The sequence below is a fragment of the Chiloscyllium punctatum genome, chromosome 1 (assembly GCF_047496795.1).
Source record: "Chiloscyllium punctatum isolate Juve2018m chromosome 1, sChiPun1.3, whole genome shotgun sequence".
In the NCBI taxonomy this organism is placed as follows: Eukaryota; Metazoa; Chordata; class Chondrichthyes; order Orectolobiformes; family Hemiscylliidae; genus Chiloscyllium; species Chiloscyllium punctatum.
The window spans coordinates 96,896,637-96,916,183 of NC_092739.1; the positions used below are offsets into that span (position 1 = coordinate 96,896,637).

Sequence of the window (19,547 nt, forward strand, 5' to 3'; positions counted from 1 at the left end):
CAGCCATGATCTCACTGATTGGTGGAATAGGCTTATGGGGCTGAATGGCCTATTCATGTTCCTATGTCCTATGAATCTGTGTAGGCTTACTTCAATTAATACATATCTGTACAAAGACCTTACTTTGTTCCAGAATTATCATGTTGAAATTATTTTGCTGAGGTTAAAATGACTGGCCTTTAGTTGTTCAGTATATTTGAAGAAGGATGTAACATTTGCAATTCTCAAGACCTTTGCCGCAAAATCTATATCAAAGTGGATTTGTAAAATTATGGCTAATGCCACCACAGTTTCCAATATTCTGTCTATATCCTCAACGAAAATGGTTAATTGTAAATTAACCATTTGTTAATTGGCAACAGACCAGTTGGCCCAACAAGTCCATGCCGACCCTCCAAACAGTATCCCACCCAGGCCCATTCTCCTACCCTATTACTTTACATTTCCCCAGACTAATGCTCCTAACCTACACATCCGTAAACACTGTGGGCAATTTAGCACAGCTAATTCACTAAATTATGGTAACTTCTCAAATACAATCAGTATTTCTAATATTTGGTCCTTATCAATTTTTAGTCCATCTGGAATCTCAACTGCCTCCACTTTCAAGCATCTTTGAAAATACAGATATAAAGTAGTCTCTTAATATTTTGGTTATGTCCTTTTTGTGTTAGTTCTCTTTTTTTAAATTCATTTGTAGGAGGTGAGCACTGCTGGTTTGCTGGCATTTTTATTGCCAGTTCCTAATTGCCCTTGCAAAGGTGGTGATGACCTGCCTTATTAAACCACTGCAGTCCAGCTGCTGTGGGTTGACTCACAATGCCCTTGGGGATGGAATCCCAGGATTTTGGTGCAGCAACACTGAAAGAAAGTGATATATTTCTGAGTCAGAATGATAAATGGCTTGATAGGGAATTTGAAGGTGGTGGTGTTCCCATGTACCTGCTGTCCTTGTCTTTCTAGATGGAAGTGGTTGTGGGTTGTGTGTGCAGACCTTTGGTGAATTTCTGCAGTACATGTGGTCAAAATTACACACTGCTGTTATTGAGCTTCTGTGATGGAGAGGTGGGTGCTTGTAAATGTGGTACCATTCAAGGGAGCAGCTTTGTCGTGGATGGTGACAAGCTTCCTAGATATTGCTGGAGCTGCACTCATCCAGGCAAGTGTGGAGTATTCCACTCACATTCATGACTTGTGCCTTGTAGATAGTGGATAGGCTTTGGGAAATCAGGAGATAGTACTCACTGCAGTATTCCTTGCCTCTGATCTGTTTGTGTAGCCACCATGTTTATGTTGCAAGTTCAGCTGAATTTCTGGTAAATGATAACCTCCAGGATGTTGACAGTGGGGGATTCAGTGATGGTAACATCACTGAGTGTCAGGGGCAATGATTAGATTCAATCTTATTGGCGATAGCCATTGCCTGGAATTTGTGTCACATGAATGTTGCTTGCCATTTGTCATTCCAAGCCTGGATATTGTCCAGATCTCACTGCACTTGAATTTGGACTGCTTCAGTATCTGAATGGTGCTGAACATTGTGCAATCATCAGTGAACATCCCCACTTCTGACCTTATGATGGAGGGAAGGCAGATGGTTGTGCTTAGGGCACTACCTTGAGGAACACCACAGAGGTGTTAGAGTTGAAATAACTGACGTCCAACAACCACAACCATCTTGAGGTTAGGTCAATTGTCCATGCTAAATTGCTCATAGTGTTCAGGGATGTGTAAGTTAGGTGCATTAGTCAGGGGAAATGTGGAGTAATAAGGTAGGGGAATGGGTCTGGGTGTGATACTCTTCAGAGGGTCAGTGTGAACTTGTTGTGAACTTGTGTAACTAAGGAAAACCCTAAGGCAATCTACACTTATGTGAGGAACAAGAGGCTGATCAGGGAGAGTGGAGGGAATTTTCACCTGGAATTAGAGGAGGTAGGAGAGTTCCTTAATAAATATTTTGCTTCTGTATTCACTACTGAGAGGGATCTTGATATTTTTGAGGACAGTGTGAAACAGGCTGCTAAGCTTAAACAGGTTGATATTAAGCAGGTGGATGTGCTGAAAATTTTGAAAAACATAAGAATAGATAAATCCCTTGGGCCAGACGGGATATATCCTAGGTTACTACAGAAAGCGAGGGAAGAGCTTGCTGCGCCTTTGACGATGATCTTGCATCCTCACTGTCCACTGGATTAGTGCCAGATGATTGGAGGGTGGCAAATGTTTATCGCTTGTTCAAGAAAGGAAATAGGGATAATCCTGGGAATTATAGACCAGTCAGTCTCACACCTATGGTGGGCAAAGTATTGAGAGGATTCTGAGAGACAGGATTTATGATGACTTGGAAACCCATAGTGTGATTAGAGATAGTCAGCATGGTTTTGTGAGGGGCAGGTCATGCCTCACAAGACTTATTCAATTCTTTGAGGATGTGACAAAACACACTGATGAAGGTAGAGCTGTGGATGTGACGCACATGCATTTTAGCAAGGTGTTTGATAAGTTTCCCCATGGTAGGCTCATTCAGGAAGTAAGGAGGCATGGGATACAGGGAAATTTGATTGGCTGGATACAGAATTGGCTGGCCTATAGAGCACAGGGGGTAGTGGTAAATGGAAAGTATTCAGCCTGGAACTTGGTGACCAGTGGTGTTCTGCAGAGATCTGTTCTGGGACCTCTGCTCTTTGTGATTTTTATAAATGACTTGGATGAGGAAGTGGAAGGGTGGGTTAGTAAGTTTGCCGATTACACAAAGGTTAGTGGAGTTGTGGATAGTGTGGAGGGCTGTTGTAGGTTGCAACGGGACATTAACAGGTTGCAAAACTGGGCTGATGAGTAGCAGATGGAATTGAACCTGAAAAAATATGAATTGATTCACTTTGGAAGGTCAAATTTGAATGCAGAATACAAGGTGAAAGGCAGGATTCTAGGCAGTATGCAGGAACAGAAGGATCTTGGGGTCCATGTCCATAGATCCATCAAAGTTGCCACCCATGTTGATGGGGTTGTTAAGAAAGCTTATGGCGTGTTGGTTTTCATTAGCAGGGGGAATGAGTTTACAAGCGTGAGGTTATGCTGCGGCTCTATAGTCCCCTGTTCAGTTATCATTATAGGAAAGATGTGGAAACTTTAGAAAGAGTGCAGAGAAGATTTACCAGGATGCTGCCTGGACTGGAGGGCATGTCTTGTGAAGAAAGTTTGAGGGAGATGGGCTTTTCTCATTGGAACGAAGAAGGATGAGAGGTGACTTGATAGAGGTGTAAAAGATGATAAGAGGTATAGATAGAGTGGATAGCCAGAGACCTTTTTTTCCCATGGCAGAAACGTGTATCTCCTCACAAGCTAGAACAAACCTTTTTGTGAAAGCTTTATTTCTCACTTTAATTTTTCCAGGAACCTTTCTCCAATTAACTTTTCTATTGTGTGAACTGAAGTAGCTGATAATTAGTTGTTACAGTGTGATGCTAACACCAGTAAAGTATTTACTGGTTATGTTTAAATGTGACAATATTTTAATTTGTTCATTTTTTAAACTAGGACACCTCTTCACTGGGCTGCTGCAGCAGGGAAAGCGGATTGTGTACAATCTTTGATGCAGCTGGGGGTGGACAGCAGTCCAAGGGACATCAATGAAAACACTCCTCTGACATATGCAATGTACTGTGGACACACAGCATGTATCAAACTGTTCTCACAGGAAAACAGGTAGGTTCCACATAAACCTATCAATTATTTATGGAAAACGAATGTTGGATAAATAATAACAACTTAAACTACAACTTGTGTTCGACTTAGAACTTTAATACATTTTTTACGCCTACAATGCCCAAAGATTCTAGTATTAGTTAATTGAACAAATTTATAAAGTATTTAAAGTGCAATTATTAGCACCAAATATTCAGAGTAATTTGCCACTCCACCTTAGCAATGATACTTAACCTATTTTTCACATGAGCCAGTTGTTATGGTACAAATTAGCATGATGGCTTTATCGTATACATTTTAGCTGCAAGGAACTTGATTGAGTCATTCTTGACCATTGCAGATGTCCATAAACAACCATTTTGAGAACAGCTTATGACAGCACATGTGGATTTTTTAAAAATATGTACTGGCTTTGTTTAAATGTGACAATTTTTTTTTGCTCGGACACCTCTTCACTGGGCTGCTGGAACAGGGAAAGCAGATTGTGTACAATCTTTGACGTAGCTGGGGATGGATTTTTTTTAAAATAGGGAAATAAACATTTTTAACCTACAATCGCTATAGTAAAAGCAAATTAAATTGCTTGACACGTTACGTGTTATTTCCAATTCCTAGCCTGAATTACAAACAAATGAGAAATATTGGTTGGAGAATGTTGTGATTTGTCAAATGGAACATTAAGCCATTATTCATCTGCAAAGAAGCCTATGGCATTATTTAATGAAAAGGACAGGAATATGTTTCATATTTCAGCTGACATTCTTCCCTCAATCAACACCACCAAACACAGATTAATTGAACTCAGATGCAGATTACCAATCAAAGGCAAGCTATTCAAAGCTGAATTTGGTTCACAGAATCATTGAATAATAATAGTACATGTCCATGCTGATTCAGTATAAAAACAATCCAATTGCCACCACCTCCCTGCCTTTTCCCATAGTCATGCATGTTTTTCCTCTTTAGAAAATGATTCAATTGTCTTTTTAATGCTTCACTGAACCTGCCTCCACTACATACTCAGGGAAGTGCTTTACAGATGTTGCATGAAAAGATTCCTTGTCATATCACCATTGCTTCCATTGCCAGTCAAATGATATCTGTGCCCCACTATTCTCGATTCTTCCACAAATGGAACAGATTATTTTTGTCCACTCTGTCCAGACTCCTTATGATATTCTGCATTTCTGATTTCCACTACCCTTTTACAAATTTCTCCACAAAATTTGCAAGTAGAATAGTTCCAGCTTCTACAAAATTACTTAAAGTTCCTCATTCCTATACCATTCTTGAGGATCTTTTCGGCAGCCTTCCTAATGTCTTCACATCCTCCCTAAAGTGTTTTACTCAGAACTCAGTTTTTTTTGTTCATATGATGTGGGTATCAATGGCTAGATCAGCATTTATTGCCCATCTTTAATTGCCCTCAAGAATCTGACAGGAAGTGTTTTCTTGAAACGGTGCTGTCCATGTGGTGCACGTACATTCACTGTGCTGTTAGGAAGGGGGTGCTAGATTTTTAACTCTGCGACAGTGAAGGAATGGTATATAGTTCCAAGTCAGGTGGCGTGGGGTTTCGACAGGAACCTGCAGGTAATGATGCTTCCATGCACACGAAGCCCTTGTCTTTTTGGGAGGTAGGGTTTGCAGTTCAAATGTAGGTGACAAATGAGCCAATGTGAGTTGCTGCAGTCCGTCTTGTAGATGGTATACTCTGCTGTCATTGTGTGTTAGTAGTGGAGGAAATGAACACTGAAGGTGGTACCAATTAATTGGGTTGCTTTCTCCTGGATGGTGTCAAGCTTCTTGAGTACAGTTGGAGCTGCACTCATTCAAATATGTAGGAAATATTCCATCAAGCCCAGACTAACGGCTTATTGATAGTGGACAGGCTCTGGGGAGTCAAGTGAGGTACTCACTCCAGAAATCATAGTCTCTGTCTAACCTTGAGGCGTCAAAATTTATACGACTGGTCTAGGTCAATATCTGATCAATGATAGTCCCCAGGAGGTTGGTAGTAGAGATTCAGTAATGGTAATGCCATTGAATTACAAGGGGTTATAGTTGAATACTCTCTTGTTTGAGATAGCCATTGTCTGTCATGTTATATAGCCCAAATGTTATTTGTCAATATAGCCCAAATGTTATTTGTCACTAAATAACCAATCACTGAATATTGTCCAGTTATGGCTGTAAATAAATGCAGGCTGATTTACTATCTGAGGAGTTATGACCAATGCTGAACACTGTGCAATCAACAGCAAAGAACCCAATTCTGACCTTTTGATAGAAGGTGGGGTGATTGAGGAAGTGGTGGTCTTGGACAATACCTTGAGGAATGTTTGAAAAATAATACCTCAAAGTTAAGATGATTGACCTCCAACAACATTTGTCCTTTGTACAATGTATGACTCCATCCAGAGGAGAGAGTTCCTCTTTAATCCAACTGACTCCGATTTTGCGAGGGCATCTTGACTCAGTCAAATTCTGCCTTCATGTCAAAGGCAGCCTCTCTCACCTCTTTCAACACATTTGTTTACTTTTGGATAAAGACTGTGATGAGTTCAAGGCCTGAGTGGCCCAAATTGAGTGTCAGTGAGCAGTTTGTTGCCACTTGATATTGTTGTCAATGGCTTCTTCCATTATCGATAGTGAACAATAAATTGGTGGGACAGAAATTGGTCAGATTACTCCTGCTTTTTGCAAACAGGATATATCTGGGCACTTTTCACATTAGCAGGTAGATACCAATGTTGTAACTGTACATAAACAGCTTGGCTCGTGGTATAATAATTCTGGACGATAATTTATTTTTGTCATATCCCGTGCCTTCAGTCACAGAGTCAAAGAGTCATACAGCATAGAAACAAAACCTTCAGTCCAATGTGTCATGCTGACTAAATTTCCGAAACCAAATTAGTTCTATATGCCTACATTTGACCCATATCCCTCTCAAACTTTCCTATTCATGTACCTCTCCAAACGTCTTTTAAATGTTGCAATTGTACCCACCTCTACCACTTCCCCAGGCTGTTCATTCCATAGATGTGTGAAAAGGTTGTCCCTCAAGTCCCTTTTAAATCTTTCTCCTCACAACTAAAAATTATTCTGTCTAGTTTTGATCTCCATTACTATAGGGAAAAATACCTTTGCTTAAACCTTATCTATGCCCCTTGTGATTCTTTAAATCCTCCAGTCCCAATAACATCCCGGTAAATATTTTCTGACCCCTCTCCAATTTAATAAAATCCTTCCTAAAACTGTACACAGTACTCCAACAGTGGCCTTACCAATACCCTGTACAACCGCAACATGACATCCCAATTCCTATATTCAATGGTCTGAGCAATGAAGGCAAGTGTACCAAATGCCTTCTTTACCACCCTGCCTACCTGTAACACAACTTTCAAGGAATTATGTACCTCAACCCCTAGGTCTCTCTATTTAACAACCCTCCCCAGGGCCCTATCATTAAGTGTTTAGGTGCTGCCCTTATTTGGTGATTTCTGATATTGCATGGGATTAGATGAATCAACTGAAGACTGTGATGCTGGGGCTTCAGGAGGAGGTCAAAATGGATCATGCACTCAGCACTTCTGGCTGAAGATGGAAGCAAATGCCACATCTTTGTCTTTTGCACTGCGGTGCTGGGCTCTCTCTGTGTTAAGGATGGGGATATCCGTACAGCTTCCGCTTCTTGTTAATTGTTTATTTGTTTGTCACAGTTCATGACTGAATGTGGCAAACTGCAATGCTTAGATCTAATCTGTTAGTTGTGGGATTTCTTAGCCCTTGAAATTGCATGTTGTTTCCACTGTTCAGCTTATAAAACCTTCATTTATGAATTTACTTTTGCTTAATTTATCTTTTTCTTTCTGTGATCCAAAATTAGGAGTTATAAAGACAATGTAGTCATTAATAAATCTAATAGAAAACAATACAGAGTTAGTATAAGTTCCCTGCCATAGTATTCTGTGCATTTTTTAATACATTCCAGGTAATAGATGCCTTACTAACCCCACTATCAACCTATCCTGTCACTTTCAATGAGTTCTGGACATATGCATCCAGGTCTTTCTCCTCTGGAACATCCTTAGGAATCACACTTTAATTTATGCCAATTTTCCTTATTCCTCCTATCAAAATGAATCACTTCATACTTCTTGATATTAAATTTCACTTATATCATTTCCATCAATCTAACGGTGTCCTTTTGAAATTCTACACTATCCTCTTCACAGTTCAAAATAGTTCCAAGTTTTGAGTCATGCACAAATTTCCCTGTACACCAGCATCTAGGTCATTAAAATCTGTTAGGAAGAGCAGAGATCCTGACGCTGACCTTAAGGAATAAGCCTTTCTCCAGCCAGAAAACTAATCATAATCCATGTGGACTCATACTTCAATAATTATTTTGGAAAAATAGAAGTTGTAGAAAACAAAATTCCCTATGGAACATCAATAGCAACAATAACACTTGACTTGAAATTTAGCATCTGCCAGAATTTACTTGTATTAAATTATTGTACTTGTATTAAATGAAAGTGCTGTAAAGCAATAATAAACAACTAAAAAATACTGGAATTAAACACTGGGCTTCCAAGCTGGAAATCGGAGTTGGATTCAGCTTTAAGTAACAATCAGTCAAGCTACTTGTCAGGAATTCTCTTCAGAGAATACCTCAGAATTGCAAAGTCCCTTATCTTATCTGGTAGATGAGTTGATATGAGACCTATAATACCACACATGATGCACATTCAATCAATAGATTAAAAAATCATGGCAGATAGCTTTAACCCAAACTGAAAAGCAACAATATGGAAATAGGTAGACAATATAGATGGGCACATTGATTTGAGTAGATTAGATTCCCTACAGTATGGAAACAGGCCCTTAGGCCCAACAAGTCCACACCGACCCTCCGAAGAGTAACCCACCCAGACCCATTCCCCTACCCTATATTTATCCATGACTAATGCACCTACTACTATGGTCAATTTAGCACAGCCAAAACTCCCAACAGCCCATCTGTGGATTGTGGGAGAATGGTATCTAATAATATACCTATAAATAACGAATATAAGATGAATATTTGACTTTTATGAAGAAAAACGTACAGCTCTTAATAATCATAAATAACAGGCTATTAAAATAAAGAACTAGAAACAGTTATAAATCTATACAACATAATTGACATCTTTGGTTCATTGACAAATCTATGAAGTACTTTTAAAATGACAAATAAATGTAACATATAAAACAATGTATATTTTACACTTTAAATATTAACCATTTGTGAAAATCTTGACCAATGTCAGTAAGTTGGGCTTGAATTTAATTTTTTTTAAAATACAGACCTGAGCCTGTTCGACAGCAATCTTCTCAAAGCAACAAGAAGAAAGAGGGGCGCTTCAGTGTATTGAACCAGCTATTCTCCTGTAAAAAGAAACGGGATGAGCAAAACCGTACTCTGAAAGATAAAAGCAAGGATACATGTCGAAGAGATGAGACTTCTGAAGTTGATGATATTATAACAACGTTTGATTCTATCATGGATTCCAATAATAGTGAAGCATTGGAGGAACAGACAGAGGAATGCAGACTTACAGAAACATCTGCAGAGCTAGCAACTTGGAAACAACAGTCATCAGACAGAAGGCAAAAAGTTTATAAAAGCCTACCCCCAATACGGACACAAAGTCTCCCACCACTAACTCTTAGCAATTCTTTGTTTATAAATTCTCCTTGTATGGTTCAGAATGCAGACAGTAAGTCTAGTCCACACCACTTAGCGCACCGGTCTCAAAAAAGCCGCAGTGAACATGACTTGTTTGAGAACAGGACTAGCTCTCAGAAACTTTTGGATAATCCATGGGCCAAAGACACAAATCACATTTTGCCTCATAAATCATGGACTACTCCATCAAAGCTGCTGGAGGTTTTCCTGCAGGAAAGAGCCAAACATTTGGAACTCTCACAACATACTACTCTTCCCTGCTTACAGAACAACCTTCAAGGTAACTTTCAAAATGTTCAAAACAGACATCAAAGTTTTATTACTATTGGATATAAGTTAAAGGGCACTGAATTGGGCACAGAGATTGTAATGCGTATGAACTTTAGTTCTGTTGACTGAAGCACGTGCAGCAAGTCAAATTAAAGTTTCCTATTTACAGGAAGGTTTACATATATCAGATATTTCATGACAACCAAATGTCTCAAAACACTTTGCAGTCAATAAGGCATTTTTAAAGTGCAATCACTGCACATACAGAAAACATGGCAACATACCACATCAACAATGTGATAATGACAAGGTTATGTGATGTTGATTGAGGAATAAATTTTGAGAAAACTCTTACCCTTCTTGAATTAAAGCTATTGGTTCATTTAACTGGAGACCACATTTAGAACCTCAATTTAATGTCTCATTTAAAAGATAGGATCTTTCATAATGCAGTACTCCCTCAGTACTGGAAAGGAATGTCGATGTAAATTCTTGTGCTTAAATACTGGAGTGGGCTCAGAACCCATAACCTTCTGACTCAGGCAAGAGTGTTACCAACTGAGCTACATAATTTTAATTATTTCAATACACAAACAAACGATTTAGGAGCAGGAGTCACTTACCTATTGAGTCAGGTCCACCATTTAATAAGATCATGACTAATCTTGTTATTCCAAATGCCCACCTACCTCTGATAATCTTTCACCACCTTCCTTATTAATTATATCTACCTCTGCCTTAAAAATATACAAGGACTCTACTATCACTGTCTTTGAAAAAACACAGTTTAAATACTCTCAAACCTCGGTGTAACCAGAAGTGAGTACATGTGAAAGTTTGATAAGTGAGGGCTCTTGGTAAAGTGGAGGACAAGTGTTATTCTTTTATTCTTCAGTCTTCTCTTCCTAGCTTCTTTCACAGATCAGAGGGGAGTACACCATAGCAAATAAGACTAAGTAAGTTCAAGTTTAAGTCATGGCAGATGAGGTCAGCTAAATGAAATGTGAGGCCTTACATATGTGAGAAATCATGGAATTTACTAGTGTCCTAGATGACCACACATGCAGGAAGTGCTTCCAGCTGAAAACTCTGCATTTCAGAGCTTTAGAAGAAGCTGGAGTCACTGTGACCCATTCACGAGGCTCAGAGATACACAGATAGTACATTTATAATGGTGGCTACAATGCAGCTTAAGAGATTGGAGGAAAGAAAGTCATGGGTAACCACCAGTCAAAGAGAATCAGACAAGTAGTGCAGGAGCCTTCTGGTACTTTTCTCTCAATTCAGTTTTCCATTTCAGAAGCTGATGGGGGTGCTGGTTCCTCAAGGAAGTGCAGACAGAGTCAAGCTTCTGAAACCACAAGTGGCTTGAATACACAGGAGGGAAGGAAGATGAAAGCAGGAGCAATAGTAATCAGGGAATTCATTAATTAGGGGAGCAAACAGAATTTTCTGCAGCTGCAGATATGACTGCAGGATGGTGTGCTGCCTCCTTGATGCCAGGATCAGGGATGTCACTGAGCAGCTGCAGAGTATCTTGAAGGGGAACTGAGGTCTTGTTACACATTGTTACCAAACATATAGGTAAAATGAGGAATGAGGTCTTACATCAAGAATTTAGGTATCTAGACAAAAGACCAGGTCCTCAAAGATTGTAATTTCTGTATTATTACCTGTGCAGTGTGCTAGAGAGTATGGAAATAGGAGAATAGATGAATGTGTGGCTCAAAATTGGCACTGCAGGGAGGGTTTTAGATTTCTGGATCACTGTGACCATTTCTGAGGAAGGTGGGATCTATATAAGCGGGGAGAACATTTTTATGGGTGGGTTTGATAATGCTGTTGGAAGAATTCAAACTAGCTTGGCAGCGGGAGAGTGACACAGTATATTTTAGTAAGGGAGCCAAAGCAGAGGGAATTCAACCATATTGAGTTTCAAAAGAGTAAGGCAGGATGGCTTCTACTTTAACACTAGGACTATTATAGGGATTAGAGGGAAGAAGGTCATGGATCAAGGCAGTCAAGGCACTGAAACGACTGTATCAAGGGCATGATGAGTTGCAATGTTTTTGCCATCACAAGACATGTTTGAGAAAGGGGCAGGGCTTCAGGATCTTTGGGCAGGACAGAAGTTTGTGGCATTGTATTATTAATTACAGAGTCAGTTACTGTAGTAATGAAGTATGATATCTTGGACATGTCTTCAATGAGGCTTTGTGGATGGAGCTTAGAAATAAAAAGGGGATAAAACATTGGGAGTATTACTGGCACCCAAGCACTAAAGGAAATAATTATAGTGTAAAGATTTGAGAGGGGAAAGATATGTTGAAATGAATTCAGGAGAGATTTTTATATGAATATGTAGAAGGCCCAATAAAGGACAGTGCAGTGCTGGACCTATTTCTGGGGAATCAACCCCAACAGATGTTTGATGTGGCGATCGGAGAGCATTTTAGTGTTAGCGACATTAACACCATACTTTTTAAGTTCTTTATGGAAAAGGAAAAGATGGTCTGCAAAAATGTGTTTTGGATTGGAGAAAGGTATTCTTTATTAATATAAGACAGGATCTGGCCAAATTAGACTGGGAATAGCTACTTCAGAGGTAAATCTACAGCAGAACAATGAGTGTTGTTCAAAATTAAATTGGCAACATATTCCCATGGGGGTGAAATGATGGAGCAACAAACCCATGGATCTCAGGATATCTAGGAATAATCAAGACTAGATAAGAAGGAAAAGAGATACTTTTAACAGTATAATCGGAGAAAATCAACGGAAAGTCCAGGGGGGATTTTAAGAAAACAATTTATGAGATCAAAGAGGGGTCACAAAAAATACTGGCAGGCAAAATTAGGGAATATCCCAAGATATTCTATAAAAATAACAAGCAGAAGAGGATAAACAGGGCAAGAGTGGGGCCCATTAGGGACCAATAGGATAAGCTGTGTGAGGACCCAGAGGGCTTCACATCTGTCTTCACTGTGGAGAAGAAGGATGTAGGCACAGATATTGGGAAGAGGGACTGAGAGATTCTTGAGTAGTTTGACATAGACAATGAGGTGATATTGAAGGTTTTCCTCAACACTTGCCTTCCCAGCTACTTTTGTGTCATTCTCAAATGTGACTATTGTATGTTCACTTTACGCTTCCAAATCACAAATATATACTGCAAGCACTGATCCCAGTGGCACACCACTAGTTACAGGTTGCCATCCTAAAAATGCCCCCTGCCTCTTATCCCAATTCTGTTTTCTATTAATTATCCAATCCTTGATCCATGGTGATAAACCACCTCCAACACCATGGGTTCTGATCTTATTAATAAGCTTAATGTGCGGTACCTTCTCAAACTTTTTCTGAGAATCCAAATATGTTACATCCACTGTTTCCTCTTTATCCTCTCCATTCCCTCTTCAAAAGAATTATAATGCATTTTTCAGGCATGATGTCCTCTTCAAGAAGTCATGCTGACTGCTTGATCATATTCTGCATTTCTAAATGCTCTGCATACTGGCAATGGCATCAACACACCAATTGGCATGTGCAGACCCTCAGAGAAGCAGCCTGGCTGCAGAACTTAGAGGGAATATGTGTTACTTCCTCAAAGGATTCCAATAAATTGGTTAAACATGACTCCCATTTCACACAACAATGCTCAATATGCTTGATTCACTTTTACATCTTTTATGCCTTTACATTTAAGATTTCTCTGTGACAGACATTAAGCTAAGTCAGTCTCTCTCTTTCAAAGAAGTTACATTTGTTATTTTCCATTCTCGTGGGACCTTCCCCACACTTAAGGGAGTTTGGAAAATTCAAGCTATCTCATAAGCCACTTCACAGCCTTGCGTGAAGACTTGGAAACATGTCAACTCACAGCTCCCGACAACTTGATTCAGTAGTCCTTTCCCACTGACTAAGTTTCTTCAGTTTTACCTCGATTCCAGTTACTGATTGACAGCTATGTCTGGGATGTTACTTGTATCCTCAATTGTGAAGACTGTTACAATTTAATTCCATTGAGTTAATTGGTTGTTGCATTAAGAGACTGGCCATTTAAGATATGCCCACTCCTTGGTTTTGATGATGATGACATTACAAAATTGAGACCACCCACACCAACAGTTCACTTTTACACTCTTTGTATAAATCTACCTTTGTAGCTCAAGATCCCTCCAAGTAGAAAGACAACTTACATACTGTAGGTGTTCCAAACTTTACTCAAAAGAGTAAGCTTGAAGAAGGAGGAAAGAAAAGAAGTCTGGGAGATACATTTAGGAAGGGAAATCCAAAACACAGGGGCATGGCTGCAAATATAGACAGATTAAAACAGGAATGCCCAAGAGGCCGGATTTGGCTGAATACAGATACCTTGAAGTGTTCTTGGTTCAATGCTTAATGTTTCAAGTTTACTGAATAAAAATGTTGGTTTAAGAAACGGATGAACAGAGATAGAGGATATAGCATTGAACCATAGACTCAAAGAGAAGTACAAGACGGAAACAGACCCTTCAGTCCAATTTATCCATGCCGACCAAATATCCTAAATTCATCTAGTTCCATTTGCCAGGACTTGGTCCATATGCCCTACATCCTTCCTATTCATATATCCATCCAGATGCCTTTTAAATGTTGCTATTGTGCTAGTGTCTATCATAGTCCAAGGTAGAAAAATAATAAAGAAATACAAAGACTTACAGCCCAGAGGAGGCTCATGGTGTCCATGACATCTGCAAATGAGCTTCAATCTAATCACACCTTACACCTCTTTACAGCACCTCAAGTGAATAACCAAGTTGTTTATAAATGTAATAAGTGTTTCTGCCTCTACCACCACTTTAATTTCTAGACAGTTGGCATCTTGTAGGTGAAAATAATTCTCAACAATTCCCCTGTGATCCTACTGCTAGTATCTTTAAATCTACACACCCAATTATAGAATTTTTATCTGCTAATGGAAATAGTTCTTCCTATGCAAGGGTCCTCATTCATGTAATGATATTGAGAATACATAGTTTTATATATCCTTGCTACTCACTTTATATTTCTTTGTAGGAATAAATATGCAGCAGGAATCCCTTGAGAAAATAAAACTAAAAGATTCAACTCCAGCACGGTCCTTCCTTGCTCCAATTACTGATTATTGCACTCGTAAATGTAAGTGAACATTTTAAAAGATGTTGCTGAAAATCATCTTGGTAAAGTCTGATCATAGTTGATAACTTCTGAATCACTTTTATTTACGTAGTTGAGTTTAAATGTCTCTGTTTAATAATTCCAAAATAAAATTTGCATGTCAATACTGAAGAATAATATATTTTCCTATTTCAACCACTTGCCTGTCTGACCTAAACATCTATTGCCCTTCATTAAGCCTCCCTCCAGACTGTCCTCATCAATTCTGTATATTACTGTGCATTTACTACTTCTTCAAGATGATTGTGAGTGGTATTCTGATATTTATCATTTGCTTACAGAAAAATCAAATTCAAGTTTATGACTCTGGTGTCATATTTACATGTCATCACTAAAACCAACTATTTCTATCACCATAACATTGTCTGACTTCATCTTAGGTCTAGGTGATTCTGCTGTTGAAATCCTTAGCTCTACTTATATATCTCTCAACTTGATTAATCCAATGCACTCCTGGCTGACCTGCCATTTGCTACTCTCCATTGACTTGAGAATATCCATACCTTCACTGTCTGTGGCCTTAACTAATCTTTTATAACTGCAACCACCACCTCCCCCATCGCATCACTCCTGCCCTCAATAACTCTCAAATAAAAATGTGTTGAACTCAGCCTCAGATACATTCAACAACACTGCCTCACTGTTTGCTGGGAAATAGCATTTAAAGTACTAACCAGTCCCAAGGAAAAGAAATTCTTCCTTAACTCTGAAGTAAATAAGAGATCCTTTTAATGCTGTTTCCGGCGTGCCAGAATAGATGACTACCATCACTGATGTTACTGATATGCGCTTGGAAGCAGAAGTCTGCATTCACTCAGTCAATAGGCACATGCATAGTGCCATTGATGGTTCAGCATGCAAGGAATGTAAACATCACAGTCACAGTCTCTGTGTACAGTTCTGGTCTCTGCTTGCCACCAGCTGCGTGTACTCCAATCACCATTTGGCCCAGCAGTTTCTCACTGCCTCTCAGCACTATGCTCACCACCCTGCACGCTAACTGGTCACTCTGCTCCTGGTTCCTCATTGGCCCCCTCCCACTCGCCATACGAATTGGGCAGAGAGTGGGACAGAAGTTGTGGGGATAGTTTAGGTCATGAGTGGGGCAATGTGATGCTTCAATTGAATTGTCTTAAAAATCTGGCATAAAACAGTTTTATTGATCCTATCCTTTGATACAAGCCATAACCTGCAGCGTTTCTAGCAGTGACATCACAACATTGTGACCGCTTGCGTAGTGAGCCTGTCCCTTGCCAGCAAACACAACCTATTTATAAACTCTACTCCTAGACTGAGATTCTCCCATAACAAGAAATATTATCTCAACATCTAGTGTCAATTCCTCTCAAAATCTTTTCATTTTCATCCTTCTAAACTCCAGTAAACGTCGGCACAACCTGTTTAATCAACCTCTTATAACAATTCCCTCATCCTCGGAATTAGCCTAGTAAACTGTCTCTAAATTGCTTCCAAAGGATGTTGTCTCTCCTTTTTCCAAGGTGGAGTTTCACTATTGACCCATGTAGTTGTAGCACAATTTCTGGATTCTATACTCCACTGTCCTTGCAATATATGCCAATATTCCATTTACTCCTCCTTACTGACTTGACTTGATTCATATTCAATGTCACCCAAATTCCTCAACATTCTGTCATATCTCTACAATGAAATAATTTTCTGCTTTCCTATTCTTCCTGCTAAATGGCAGAATCTCACAATTTCTCACATTATGCTCCATCTGCAGATTTTTGCACACATTCTGAATCTATCTGTATCCCTCTGCATGTTCGTTGCATCTTTCTCATAACTTGGTTCTTAATTATTTTCATATTGTCTGCAAATCTGGTTACAATTTGGCAAATTTGGTTACTTCATCCAAAACATAGATTATAAGTAGTTGACACCCAAGCACAGATCCCGGTGGGTCTCCACAAATTACATTTCACCATCCTAAAAATTGCTAATTTATCTTAGCACAGTTTCTTCTGGTTTAGTCAATCATCTTCCCACACTAATATATCACCAATAACACCATAGACTCTTAGCTTTTGTAAATGTGAATACACTATATTTACTGGTTTCCATTTATCCACCATGTTTGTTCAGATCTTGTGTTTCTAGGGCAAGTGATGTTTAAGCTGTCACTTTCTTGAAATTATTACAATAATACAGCAGACATAGTATTCTTTAACAACATTGGCAATTTAAAATAAAATTATGTTTAAAAATTAAATCCTTTCTCTTAACTGTAGGTAGTGTGTCATCTGACAGCATGTCACAGAATGTGAAAAAAATGAGATCTCTTCCTCAGACTTCTGTAAGGACTACTGCAGTGAATCTCCCACCAGCACTCCCATCTATGCCACAAAGGGAGGGGATTGGTCAAATTCACACACTTCTCTCAAATATGACAGGTGACACCCTGAGATCCAATCGTGTACTCCCTGCTATCCCATCTGAGAAGAAAGGTATGCATTCAAAAGATTTGTCCAAGTGTGTCATTGAATCTCAACACAATAGCCAATAAATTGAGGAATGTATATTTTTAAAACATCTCCCCATTTTTACAGTGATTTATGAAATGAAGTAACTATTCAGAAACTTCTTTAATTCATAACTTTTAACTTTAAATAAGACACTGAATTTTTTAATAATTTTATATCTGTGAGCTTTGTTAAAAATGCAAGAAACGGATGCTTCATTTGCATGACCAATGTAATCAGTATTTGTGCTATATGTAGCTTAAACTATCACTTTTCTCTGTACCCAATTATTAGACACTAGTGTTTCTAAACTTGGGAAGAACTTGTTTGAATCTGCAGTTCAATGATTGATTTTATTTTTGTTTAAATGTTGAACAGTGGAATTTTTAGTTTAAATGTTGAACAGTGGAATTTTTAAAATGCTAGAAATATCTGATCAAGAAAAATGTGTTGACAGCTACATCAAATGATAACTCCGATCTCACCTTCACTTGGTCCATTGAGGTGCGGACGCAGAGGGATAAAACTTTGCTGACCTTTGCTGAGTACAGAGATGTACTCAGATGTATTGAGATTAACTCAGCAATCTGTAATTTTAATATGCTCCCAGTGGGATTCTCATTTGCACCCAAAGACCACTTTGGAACGGAGTGAAGACAAATGATAACTGGAGGCCTTGCGTAATGACAACAGCACAGCAGTGTACACAGCAAAACAGGAGAACCAAATCAGTACAAAGTAAGAATTTAAAAGCCCTTCTGCCCAAAGTAGCAATATTGGATGCAAAGAAAACATTTCCAACACCCCAGTCATCCTGGATCCACCCGATATTGGCAATGGTCCACTACAAACTTTCCCTCAATTCTCTAGAATAATTGCCACTTCAACATTGCATCAGAGAGCAACTAATAGACATAAGTCAGTGCAACAATCAGTATCAGTATCAATCAGTATCAATTGTGATGCAAGAGAGATGAATGAATAACATTATCAGAAAAAAAAATTAAAAGGAGCATTGAAATTAGAATTTTTTTGACAAATAAAAATACTTACAATAATTTTTCATAGCAACCAACTAAATTGAGTTTCTTTATGCCATGGCTCTCCAAACCTGCTACTTTTATGCCTAGCTCCTGGCAATGCTCCCAAATTTCTCAAAATCTCTAGTACTTAACTGTTTTGATATGTTGAAATGGTCCAACAAATTTGACACTACTTATGTCATGATCAGTGAAATTCCTCTCTGCATTATTTTAATTTTAGGGATTTTTTCAATATTTTCTGACCAGCCTGATCAGAGACATTTATGAGAAAACCCTAGAGCAGGTGAGGCTTGAAACCCAGGCCTACTGGATCAGTGTTAGGGACACTGTCCCTGTACCACAGGAATCCTTCAGAGACTTTGCAAAAATATCAAAACAGAGAAAATCCACCTGGACAGGCTTGCTAATTTGTTAAAAACACTGTGGAATAGAATTTTTACCTTGATGTACAAAGTTAATGTGCACATCAGCTACAGAGTCTAGTCTTTGTTTGGTCATGCATCATATACATTGGACTGTTTGTCAGTGATTGTCAGATTACAATAAATACTTCCCAAAAGAATGAGGATGTTCTTGTTAATTTTTTTCTTGAATTGTTACATTTGTGATGCTTTGTGATATCAATTCCTAAAGACAATCACAATATTACATGCAGTAGGAGGCCATTTGGCACATTGTGGTTGTGCCAGCTCTTTAAACAAGCATCATTGCCTAGTACCATGCTCCTGCTTTTTCCCCATCCCTGGCACTTAATTTTTCCTAGATAATCATCCTGATATCCTCTTGACTGTCTCAATTAATCCAACCTCCAAGATACTTCCAGACAGTGCTTTCCATACCCTAACTATTTGTTGGGTGAAAGTGTTTTTCCGAACTCCACCCTTGATTTGTACATCATCTTCAGCTTCTTTAATCATTAGATTAGATTATATTAGATTACTTACAGTGTGGAAACAGGCCCTTCGGCCCAACAAGTCCACACCGCCCTGCCGAAGCGCAACCCACCCATACCCCTACATATACCCCTTACCTAACACTGCGGGCAATTTACCATGGCCAATTCACCTGACCTGCACATCTTTGGACTGTGGGAGGAAACCGGAGCACCCG

At 38.9% G+C, this 19,547-nt stretch overlaps 1 protein-coding gene and 1 long non-coding RNA gene across 2 annotated transcripts in view; one reads left to right on the forward strand and one right to left on the reverse strand.

Annotated features, from left to right (window-relative positions):
* The window catches only part of LOC140477443 (uncharacterized), a 113,185-nt gene extending 104,060 nt beyond the window's left edge, over nucleotides 1-9,125 (reverse strand). Inside the window, exon 1 of the long non-coding RNA XR_011960731.1 lies at nucleotides 9,063-9,125. This is a non-coding gene — a long non-coding RNA (uncharacterized lncRNA). The remainder of the gene's footprint in view (nucleotides 1-9,062) is intronic.
* Nucleotides 1-18,986, forward strand: part of ankrd55 (ankyrin repeat domain 55) — an 89,196-nt gene extending 70,210 nt beyond the window's left edge. Inside the window, exons 8-12 of the mRNA XM_072571358.1 lie at nucleotides 3,538-3,705; nucleotides 9,061-9,722; nucleotides 14,771-14,872; nucleotides 17,164-17,379; nucleotides 17,852-18,986. Coding sequence (XP_072427459.1) covers nucleotides 3,538-3,705; nucleotides 9,061-9,722; nucleotides 14,771-14,872; nucleotides 17,164-17,379; nucleotides 17,852-18,048 — 1,345 coding nt within the window. The 3' untranslated portion in view covers nucleotides 18,049-18,986. The remainder of the gene's footprint in view (nucleotides 1-3,537; nucleotides 3,706-9,060; nucleotides 9,723-14,770; nucleotides 14,873-17,163; nucleotides 17,380-17,851) is intronic.
* Nucleotides 18,987-19,547: the final 561 nt, after the last annotated feature.